This window comes from Carassius gibelio, chromosome B21 (genome assembly GCF_023724105.1).
Source record: "Carassius gibelio isolate Cgi1373 ecotype wild population from Czech Republic chromosome B21, carGib1.2-hapl.c, whole genome shotgun sequence".
Lineage (NCBI taxonomy): Eukaryota > Metazoa > Chordata > Actinopteri > Cypriniformes > Cyprinidae > Carassius > Carassius gibelio.
In genome coordinates this window covers 13,246,958-13,258,461 of record NC_068416.1, presented here as the reverse complement: position 1 = coordinate 13,258,461, position 11,504 = coordinate 13,246,958, and the positions used below count along the sequence as shown (strand labels likewise).

The window sequence follows — 11,504 nt, the reverse complement described above, 5'->3', positions numbered from 1 at the left end:
CAACGCAATGAGCCTATACTTCATGAAGAAGCAGCAGAGGAGACTACCAAAGAAGATGACAGAGCCAGACAGGAACTCAAACTAAGAGCAAAACAGTTAGGGAGAAACAGATAACACTGTGGAAGACATGAATAAGATGGAGGGGGAGAAGATGAGGGGGACTTGGAGACAAGAAACAAAGATGTCGTTGAGCTGAGCATGGAGGGAAGTGAAATAATACAGAGAACACAAGTGAGACAGTCATAGATATAGAGTCTAATAGAGATGCTGAAAGTGAAGCTAGTGGGAAAACAGAAGATGAGATGATAGCAGAGGAAGCCAGCATGATAGCTTGAAGAGACAGTAAATACAGACGAGGCGACAGGAGCGGATCTAAATGACCTCAGTCTCAACTCACACTGAAGTTTCTGAATTGAAAATAAATGAACAAACCAAGTTGCCTGAAAACAAATGATTCTAGCGCTTTTAGCTTTTCTCACAAGTAACGATGTTCAGAGGTAGTTTATTACATTAACTACAAACATGCTGATCTTTGAATATTGTTTAACAATATAACCATTGCTCTATTCATCTGAAATATCCACTTGTTCTATATTCCTTCTAATAAATGACCATTGGTTATCTTACATATCGCAGACAAAAAACTGTTCAGAAGTTTTGATTCAGCAAGAGATGAACCCTTTTAGTAATACAAAGTGTTGCATTAATTATTAATTTGATCAAAAACATTAGACTTTTACATAGATTAGAAAATAGTCCATCCATCATCTTCCGCTTATCCGGGGCCGGGTCGCGGGGGCAACAGTCTAAGCAGAGACGCCCAGACTTCCCTCTCCCTAGCCACTTCCTCCAGCTCTTCCGGGGGGACCCCGAGGCGTTCCCAGGCCAGCCGGGAGACATAGTCCCTCCAGCGTGTCCTAGGTCTTCCCCGGGGCCTCCTCCCGGTGAGACGTGCCGGGAAGGCGTCCAGGAGGCATCCGAAATAGATGCCCGAGCATTCTATTTCTATTTTATTAGAAAATAGTATTTCACAATATTACTGTTTTGCTGTATTTCTTTCCAATCTCAAACCTTTGAACAGCGGTCTATTTTAAATGTCCCTTACCTGACCAAATACTTTGTCTCCACTGTACATACACATAACTTAGAGAGAAGCATTCTGGTTATTTGGTCCTCTGAAACGGTAAATTAATTTGTAAATAATATAGATTAAATAATTGTAGAAGTACAATTTGCAATACTGTACTCATATTCAATGTAAAAAGTCATAATAGAAATTATTTCATTTTAAAGCAGTAATTAAATAATTTTTACTTATAATAAAAACCCAGAACACATAGATGGAGAGATGGATGTATGAGAGCAAATTTATCGCCGCAGAGACCATATGTATGGCAGCTTGTCAACACTTGCTGTTTGTGACAGTCACTTTTCCCATGAGGCCTTGGTGACTATTCATTAACCAATCACCTGCAGCCTCATACCCTCCCCATTCACCTCTACTGGAACGTCACACCTGTTTCCATAATCATAGTAATAAAACACCCATAACTGCACACAGGGTAATGCTGGTGGGACTACATCAGACAACAATTTAGTTAGCAGTAGCACTACATTATCATATACTGTAGGTGTCTGAATGTAAATAAAGTACAGACTAACTTATTTTTGAGTTTCATTTATTTCAATCTAAACAAATCGCACGTGTCCTATAGTACAAAACTATAATGCAAATTGGCAACCATCCTATAATGGTCCTTGTCAACAGGAGTTGAGTTCATGAACCACACATCAGACAGTCGTCACGGTTCTCCAGTGAACACACCATAGCAGCCATGTTGAGTTCTTTGATTTCCTCTTCATTGCTTGCACTTTTCTGCGTCTCCTTCAGTTTTTCTTTGTTGAGAGTGAACTGGATGGGGTTGGCAGCTGGTTTAGTTCTCAGGTAGTACATTCCTGTTTTAAGACCCTGTGGGGAGCAGCAGATGTACCGTTTATCTATCGACTCAATTTCTCGACTTCCAAATCCAGGCTCAGAAATGATCTAGCTTACCTGCTTCCAGCCATAGAAGTGCATGCTGGTCAGTTTGCCATAGTTGGGTTCAGCGATGTGGATGTTGAGAGACTGGCTCTGGTCAATGAAGGCTCCTCTGTCTGCAGCCATCTTCAAGATGGTCTTTTGAGAGATCTCCCACACGGTCTTGTACAGCTCCTTCAGGTCATCTGGTATTGTGGGAATGCCCTGTAAAAAGAAGGACATTTAGAAAGGGACAAATGCAAAAACAGGAAAAAAAATAAATAAATCCAACTTGGAAGTGGCAACTAACTTGGATGGATCCGTTCTGAGAAATTAACTGGTTTTTCATTTCTTCATTCCAAAGTCCTCGTTCCGTGAGGTCTTTGAGAAGATGTGGGTTCACAATCTAGAGGTAAATGTAACCCAGCAGTTAATTTTATACAAAGACATCAGTTTATCTGTTCTTGCAAACATTCACTGTAACGTCAGGCTCACCTGAAACTCTCCAGACAGGACTCTGCGTGTGTAGATGTTGCTAGTGTATGGCTCGATTGACTCATTGTTTCCCAGGATCTGAGCAGTGGAGGCAGTGGGCATCGGAGCCAGCAGCAGACTGTTACGCACTCCATGCCTGGGGAGCAATGATAATACATATCACATGACCTATGGAATGGTTTTAAAATTACAGGATTTATAAAAATGTACTGCGTGTACACTACAAAAATCATAAAAATGTTTATATTATTCTTTTATACTTAGTGTTATTTTTAATTACAATTATTAAATTATGCATTTAAACATTTTTCCATGTCTTTTTGAATTCCACGTCTTCCACGGATTTGCTGAAATTATGAATCATGCAAGTGGCTACTAACTTGGCAATCTTCTCCTTGAGTGCCGCCCAGTCCCAAAGGTCTGTAGGGGTCTTATCCCACATATCATACTGCAGGATCTGTAAAATCATACCAGAAACAATTACTGTAGACCTCTGGAAATCACAACTGATATAAAGTTTCCTTACACAGGGATTGTGCATGTTTTAAAGAGACTTTAAGACCTTTCTAATAACAATACAATTACATTTTAGGCAAGAATTAATGGGAACACAAGTCAACATTTTCTTTAAATAAAAATAGGGAGCACACAATTGAATTAGATTAGTAATTTCAAAGTTAGAAAAATTCAACATTTCATTCATTCTGAGTTTATGATCAGAACGAGAAGAAAATCTGCTGACTGTTACCATTTGTTCACCCTTACATCTAATCTGATTGCAAATAGTAAGTATATTTTGGCATGCTGTCCTGGGAGAGGGCCTAAATCAGGATATGTTAACTTGATATAAAATGGCATGCTTAGACAAAATACTGAAGAAGAATTTTTCGCAGAGCATGCCATCATTGACTAATTTAAAACGTTTTGGTCTGATTAAAGACCTTTTTAAGGCCTTCAATACTTCAAGACCCACAGAAACTCTTATATTTTATAAGGTATAGATCTCCAACTTACGCCCTTGCTCACAGGAGACCCAGGGTACGTTTCATACGGCCCAAATTCGGCAGCCAGCTCACAGCTGGACTCCAGCGCAGCGTAGTAGATGGTCTCAAAGATCTGTGTGTTGAGGAGTTGAGCCTCTGCGCTCTCAAACGGGAAGCGCATGAGGATGAAGGCATCAGCCAGCCCCTGAACGCCGATACCGATGGGCCTGTGACGCTTGTTGGAATTCTCTGCCTGTTGTGAGAGAGAAGATCAGCCTCTGCAGCAAATTAAAATAATGCAGGCTAAAGCACAAAAAAGCACCTTACCTCTTGCACAGGATAGTAGTTGATATCAATGATTTTGTTCAGGTTCTTCACAATGACTTTCGTAACAGCCGCCAACTTCTGGAAGTCAAAAGTTCGCTCTGGGGTGACGTACATGTTAAGTGCAACGGATGCCAAGTTGCAAACAGCCACCTACAAGAGAAAGTTCGGTCCTCCATGAAAGCACTTTCAAATTAAGTCAAATAAGCTATATAATACTTTATGTAGGTATTCTGCACTCCTTACCTCATCCTTACTGGTGTACTCTACAATCTCGGTGCACAGGTTACTGCTTTTGATGGTGCCCAGATTCTGCTGGTTGCTCTTGCGGTTGCAGGCATCCTTATAGAGCATGTAGGGTGTGCCGGTCTCGGTCTGAGACTCAATGATGGCATGCCACAGCTGCTGAGCCTTCACCACACGCTTCGATTTGCCCTCCTTCTCATATCTGGAACAGAAGATCATTGTATATGATTGTTACACAGTGACTTTAATAGATGTTTTACGGATTTATATTAGCAGCATTAGTAATATTTTCCTACTTTGTGTAGAGATTCTCAAATTCCTCTCCCCAGCACTCATCCAGCCCGGGACAGTCATTAGGGCACATCAGAGACCAATCCTACATGGGATATGAGTCACACATGAGTTAATGCTTAAACTGAACTGATGAAGGAAATAAATGTACAACACATATACATATACACACACACACACACATTTTATATATGAAAAACTCAACCTTTTAAAATTTGGGGATTTTATAATGTCCTTATATCTGCATTTATTTGATCAAAAGTAAAAACAGTAATTATCCTTAAATATTACCTCCTTTTAAAATAACCATTTTACATCTGAATATAATTTAAAATGTAATCTTTCTTCCTGTGATGGCAAAGCTAAATTTTCAACATTTGTTCCAAATGTGAAAGAGCTTCTGTTCATCTTCTGAACACAAATAAATATATTTTTGGTGAAATCCGAGAGCTCGCTGACCCTCCATAGACAGCAACACAACTGAAATGTTCCCAGGTCCAGAAATTTAGCAAGGTCATCTGTAAAATAATCCATGTGACGTTTTCTTTGTGCACAAAAAGTATTCTCATAGCTTTGTAAAAAAATTACGGTTGAACCCCTGATGTCACATGGACTATTTAAACAACGTCCTTACTACATTTCTGGACCTGGAACATTGCAGATGCAATGATTTCTATGGAGGGTTAGACAGCTCTCAGATTTCATCAAAAATATCTTAATTTGTGTTCCGAAGATGAACGAATGTCTAATGAGTTTGGATTGACATGAGGGCGAGTAATTAACAGGGTTTTTCTACAGACATGAACAAGTTAATTTTAAGACTTTAAGACCACCTTTATGAAATTTAAGACCTAAACCTGTAATGGAAATACACATTATGTGTGTTTAACAACAACAACAGAAAATAATACTGTAATAAATGATTTATCGCGAAGATATACAGGGAACTTCATATCAGAAGACAATATTCCATGCAAAATATCCCCACAAAAGCACTGCATCACCAATATCTATCAGTTCTATGTACTCAAATCTGCATTTCTTATTTATTTTTTACCTTTACAAAAGGCATAATTGTAAAAAATAAAAAGGTACTTTAAATGTGAAATGAAAAGTGCCAGTAGGTGGCAGCGAGACATTGCTATTGAACCGAATCATTTAAATGTTGATTCATTCAGGAACGAATCTCCATGTTGCACAGAGATGGAAAACAGCGCTAGAACGGTATTCAGAATTACTTTTGTTGTCGAAAAAGTGCAAAAACAGGCAATCTGGTGTCTAAAGGTTAAGTCTCTTAATTTCCAATTTATTGAACTTGCAAAAAAAAAAGAGGAGAGAAAAAAAGTAAATACCACATTTGTAATCATGGTAATTTTTAGAGACTCTTCATGTGAAATTGATTATATTTTCTGTCCCCATGTCTTGAATTTGTGAACATTTTGGGTGTATTTTAATAGACTGAATCATGCAGTGAAAGAGTGCACTGTAAATAATGCACGCACACTAGATTTCACGTAATGCTTTTAACGTACGTTTTTCAACAATTTTCTTGAATGGTGAGAATATTCAGCAAAATAACTCACCTGTCATGGTATGTTACCTAACTATATCATGTTACGAATAAACTAAACATTTTGAATATTTACATCAGTGTGTTTCTGAATTTCTTTGTGTGCGCCCTTACACTCATTTGTTCTGAAGTTTCTCACAAAGAGACAGAGTAAGTCTCACCAGCGTGACCCTGATACCACAAATACCCCATCTATTATTAGTCGCCGTTTCTATTGAATGTAGGCTAATAAAATTAGAATCATTTTCACATTTACCTTTTTTTTTTTTTTTGCCAATTATGTTTTAAACAGGCTATTTGTCAGGTCGGGCAATCATTTTAAACTAGCCAGAAGGCTGATCAGCTGGTGTCTCGACCTATATTATTAATTATTATTATGGAGAACATTAAAGAAGTTTGACCTGTATTTTGCAATTGTGATTCTCCCTGAGGATGCAGTAAGTGGAGAAAAAATATAATTATCTTCGGTCTGTCCAATGATTGTAAACCGTTATTAGGTCCGTCAGACTTGAGATATTTTAGCAGTATTGTGAATTTGTTTTGTTTAAAGTGTGCTCACCCCATTGGTCTCCACTCGCTTCATGAAGAGATCAGGGATCCAGAGGGCGTAAAACAGATCTCTAGCTCTCTGCTCCTCTTTCCCAGTATTCTTTTTAAGCTCTAGGAAGTCAAAGATGTCAAAATGCCAGGGCTCCAGGTACATAGCAAAAGCTCCTGGTCTCTGAGTGAGGAGGAGAGAGAGAGAGAATGTCAGTTTTACAAGCCAAACTTAAACCACCTCCTGAAAAGTCACATGCAAAACACCTTACCTTATTTCCTCCTTGGTCCACATAGCGTGCTGTGTTGTTGTAGACACGGAGCATAGGAACCAGGCCATTTGAGTTCCCATTAGTCTAAGATGCCAAAAAACAACAACAACCATAAATTAACCCAAATGCTAAAGTTAATAATACCAGTAAATCAAAAGCGGAGGATGGAGAAAACTCACCCCTGCAATGTAGCTTCCAGTAGCTCTAATGCAGCTCACTGCCACCCCGATACCTCCGGCCGACTTAGAAATGAGGGCGCACTGCTTCAGGGTGTCATAGATCCCATCAATACTGTCATCTTTCATTGCAAGCAGGAAGCAACTAGACATGACAAAACAAAATTATATTAAACATTATGAATAGAAATCCACTGCAATACTGCCCCCTTGTGTCTGATTGCTGTCTAGTGATTGTATGTTCTTCTACCTGGAGAGCTGTGGCCGGTTGGTGCCGGCGTTGAACAGTGTAGGAGAAGCATGAGTGAACCACTTCTCAGAGAGCAGATTGTAGGTTTCTATAGCTGCCGCAATGTCCTCTTTATGGATTCCCACGGACACTCTCATCAGCATGTGTTGTGGCCGCTCGGCGACTGAAAACAAAGCAGTCAAGGTGTCATAAAAACATTTTCCATTTCAAGTATTTGCTCTTCTTCCCCTCACTTAAAATTGTCATCTACCTCTACCATTTTTGTCTTTACTTTAGTGTTCTATTGGTCCATTACTTCCTCATCCTTTCTATTTTGTTGTCTCAACTGGAATATGCTAACGAAGAATTTTATGCCTTACCTTTCCCATTGATCTTTAGCAGATACGAGCGCTCCAATGTCTAAAAGGGATGTTAAAAACTAGCTTAACATCACTTTTAGATTTAGATATACAAGTGTATTTTACATATTCTATTTTGGGATTACCTTGAAGCCAAAGAAGTTGTAAGAGAAATCTCTGTCAAAAATGATGGCCGAGTTGAGTCTCTAGGGAAGTAAGGAAAAATTACATTACAACTGTTGGATAAAAAAACACAAACAAGACAAATCATTCATAAGCACTTCATACTTACATCTTTGTTGGCCAAAACAATGTCGAGGGTTTCCTTTGAAACCATAGGTGAGTGGCGGCTGTTCAGGGGATTCACATAGTTGTAGAGGTCCTCCATAACCTCTGTGATCAGAGGAGGCAAGTGATGAGCAGCAGATAAAAGCATTATGATCCAATTAAGATTGAAGCGAAGTGTCCACTGAACTCACCACTGAAGACCTTCTTGGTTTCTTTGTGCAGGTTGGACACAGCGATGCGGGCCGCCAGGATGGCATAGTCAGGGTGTTTGGTGGTCAGGGTGGCAGAGATCTCAGCAGCCAGGGTGTCCAGCTCTACTGTGGTAACGCCGCTGTAAAGGCCCTGAATCACCTTCATGGTGATCTGAGTCTGCGAAGCAAAACCACTTGATTTAGGGTCAGAGCTTTACATTTGCTTCTTGGAAGGTGATTCTTTAATAAAATGATTAATTATGCAGGGACATAAGGAAGACCTACAGAGGACAGGATGTTGTGCAAGTTACTAAACAGGTCTTTATGGATTGGTTGTTTAAATCTTAAATCTAGGCTGTTGCAATACTCTACTTGTAACAGCCTGTCAGGGATCTACTGTTTGAAGAATGATAAACTAGGCCAGGGTTTCCTAACTGGAAATGCTTGAGGTCCATTTAGAGAAAGATAAAATACCAAAAGGGTTAAAATTACAAAAGTAAATGGATAAATTAGATTAAAACTAGGGATGCATTTTCTGTGGATCGGGTATCGATCAGACGAGACCTTTCCAAATCTGATATTGTGCTTATACTATTCTTTGTTATTGTTGAGCTCCACGAAAGGCACAAAAACATTATAAAGCACCAAAACGTTTTCGTTTCCATTTTTCAAGTGTTCTTAAGATGGTCCATAGTTCAACGTGAGGTACAGATTAATACTGAAGACATTCAATTCAAGTTCACATAAACTGTTCTCTTCGCTGCAGCTGTCTGTCATCCTCCATTCAGCAAATCAAACTGCGTGTTGCGTTCGGTTACTACAGTTAAAACCTTGAAACTCTTCAAGAGCACACGGTAACTAAGGTTTAAAACCGTTTAAGGAAAAGGCTCAATAAAGTAACACAGATTAATACACTACATATCAAGAATATCTCTTCCCTTTGTACTAATGATGTCTGGTTCGCGGCCGAAACGTTTAAAATTGTTCGCATCTCCAGTAATCATTAATCCAGAAATTACTTAAGTGATTCACTTTAACATGTCTGACACTCTCTCGGAGTGGAAATTAATCAAAATCCCAGAGTAATTTATTTACTCAAACAGTACACAGTGCACTGACTGAACTGCTGTGAAGAGAGATCTGAAGGTGAACTGCTCCGGGTGTGTGTTCATGGTGTGTGTGTGTGTGTGTGTCAGGGTTGCCAACTCTCATGCATCTGGCGTGACACTCACGCTTGGACTTCAGTGTGAGATTGATGCTGAGAGCGTGAGAGTTAACAACCCTGGTGTGTGTGCACTTTGGATGGGTTAAATGCAGAGCACGAATTCTGAATATGGGTCACTATACTTGGCTGTATGTTTAAAAAAAAAAAAAAGAGAGCAGAGCAGAGTTGCTTGTGTGTTGTACTAACTTTTCTATGTGGACTCAGAGGGCTGCACAGCCTGTAGAGTTTAGCTCCAACCCTAATTAAACACACCTGAACAAGGCAATCCATGTTTTCGGGATTACTAAGATACAGGCAGGTGAGTTTTTATGAGGGCTGAAGCTAAACTCTGCAGGATAGTGGCCCTCCAGGACCGGAGTTGCCTATCCCTGCTGTACACGGTGACTCCGTGTTGTTTCAGCCTCATTATTCTGAGCACAGGATGCACATAAGTGCTCTGTCCCACTATTGGCGCCTTTAGTATTTTATTACCTTTCTGCAATCAAAGATCATAAATAGTCTTGTATGTTTTACCAGATTTTAGATTTAATCACTTTTATTTGTAAATAAATATAAATCAATATTTCACTAGATTTTATAAAATTATTGTGCACCTGTGATTTTTCTAAAATGCTTTTTTCATTAAAATTAAGTTGTTTATATGTAGTAGATCGTGTTTAACACACAAAAGAGTGATGATCAGGTCAAACACAGAGAAGTATAGAAATTCTACATTGTTCCAAGAAGAAAAAAAATGCTGGTATCGGATTGGATCGGTATCGGCAGATACTTTTGGCCCTGCCAAAAATGGTATTGTTGCATCCCTAATTAAAACAAACAAATAAAATGATTGAAATGCATAAGTAAATAAAGCAAAGCAATAAATAAAAAAGTAAATAAAGAAAAAAAAATCTTGCACAAGTTAGATCTACTGAAATAGGAAAGTTGACTTTAGAAATAGGTTTTGATGGAGGCGATTTTATAACTTACAGGATCAACAAACTCGGCATTGAGTCCATAGCAAAGTTTCTGGATGCGTGATGTGATTTTGTCGAACATAATACGCTCCTGGCGACCATCTGAGACAACAACAAGAACAACAACAAATTATTAAAAACATGAGCTATAATAATAAAAGTCGAGCAGAATACATCATGCTGTACAGAGGGACGGGATATGAACGGTCAATAAAAACATGAAAAGCGAGTTACATATTATGCTAATAATTATAGCAAAACAATTTAGCTAGCATAACCGGTTACATGACGATTTATATAGCACCTGTCATTCATTCAGGTTTCATTACTGAACGGCCTAACTTTAGTCAAAGAAGCAGTTGGCGCCAACTTTGAGTTAACAAAGAACAACACTAACGTTAGTCTCCAGGCGCTGCTAACATGAACGAATATCGTTTTCAATGGTAAAGTTATGCAAGTTAGTTGGAAAAAAATAATATAATAGCACAATCAATAAATCTGCGACCTTGATCAAGACTTCATATGAACGCATTCTCGTTGTTCTCTTTATGTTCAAACACGGCTAAAGTTACACGATTAAGTTACTGTCTATACTTAACATGTTTGACTTGGGGATTGGACATAATTTTGCTCATGAGAATTTCATAAACGTACAATTTGTATGTTAATGTAACGTAAATAAGGATAAATATTACATTATTTATATTAGCATACGCTAGCTCACTTACTTGTGTGACAAATTAACAAGTTAGGACGAATGGGACTTGAACTCACCTCTCTTGATCACGTGCATGATTGACGTCTCTGCTATAGAAAACTGAGGAAAAAAACGAATTAGGAGTATTTGTGGATAAAGTGCTATTCTGTTAACCGACCCCTCAGTTGCTTCTGCAGACTGATGTTATGAAATACTGAGCGCGCCCGTCTTGAACGCGCGAGAAAGACTTCTTCGTCAGATCCGGTCCGGAAGACAATCTCACTTAGCCCATGGGCCCTTCTTCTTCTTCTTCTTTTGAATTTGCGGCAGCATAGACGCATCACCGGCGTATTACTGCCCTCCTCAGGTCATTTGAGGACTCGGTTTATTCTTTAAATCCTTGCGTAAAGTCCAGTCTTGTGCAAAAACTTCATAAAAATCTTTGTAGACTCATAGTCCTTTGGGTTAAGAATAGTCTGAACAGATATATTAGAGACTCCACATTCTAATAACTCTGAAATCATGTGACGTCTTGCTGTATGATGGTTGGAGCACTCCATTATTACATGATTCACCGTTTCTTCTTGTCCACATCTACATCTGCCATCTGGATAGCCAATGGGCCCTCGCTCCTTCAGTCCTTCTCAT

General features: G+C 38.9%; 1 protein-coding gene across 1 annotated transcript; it reads right to left on the bottom strand.

Annotated features, from left to right (window-relative positions):
• Nucleotides 1–1,662: 1,662 nt before the first annotated feature.
• On the bottom strand, nucleotides 1,663–11,157 carry LOC127986385 (ribonucleoside-diphosphate reductase large subunit). Its single transcript, XM_052588626.1, has 19 exons — nucleotides 10,934–11,157; nucleotides 10,173–10,261; nucleotides 7,979–8,156; nucleotides 7,792–7,892; nucleotides 7,646–7,705; nucleotides 7,521–7,560; nucleotides 7,162–7,324; nucleotides 6,915–7,056; nucleotides 6,736–6,819; nucleotides 6,486–6,647; nucleotides 4,362–4,441; nucleotides 4,066–4,267; nucleotides 3,823–3,972; nucleotides 3,527–3,748; nucleotides 2,893–2,969; nucleotides 2,513–2,648; nucleotides 2,328–2,423; nucleotides 2,054–2,242; nucleotides 1,663–1,969 (listed from the first exon to the last, which is right to left on the bottom strand). The coding sequence occupies exons 1-19, from the start codon at nucleotides 10,950–10,952 to the stop codon at nucleotides 1,778–1,780; spliced, it is 2,382 nt and encodes a 793-aa protein (XP_052444586.1). The 5' UTR covers nucleotides 10,953–11,157; the 3' UTR covers nucleotides 1,663–1,777.
• Nucleotides 11,158–11,504: the final 347 nt, after the last annotated feature.

What these genes read in the sequence shown, in the direction of transcription:
- LOC127986385 (XM_052588626.1), bottom strand. An exon ending in AGTACACCAGTAAGGATGAG is followed by an intron (nt 3,973 to 4,065) that starts GTAAGGAGTGCA and finishes TTTCTCTTGTAG; the next exon opens with GTGGCTGTTTGCAACTTGGC. An exon ending in TCCTGTCTGGAGAGTTTCAG is followed by an intron (nt 2,424 to 2,512) that starts GTGAGCCTGACG and finishes ATTTACCTCTAG; the next exon opens with ATTGTGAACCCACATCTTCT.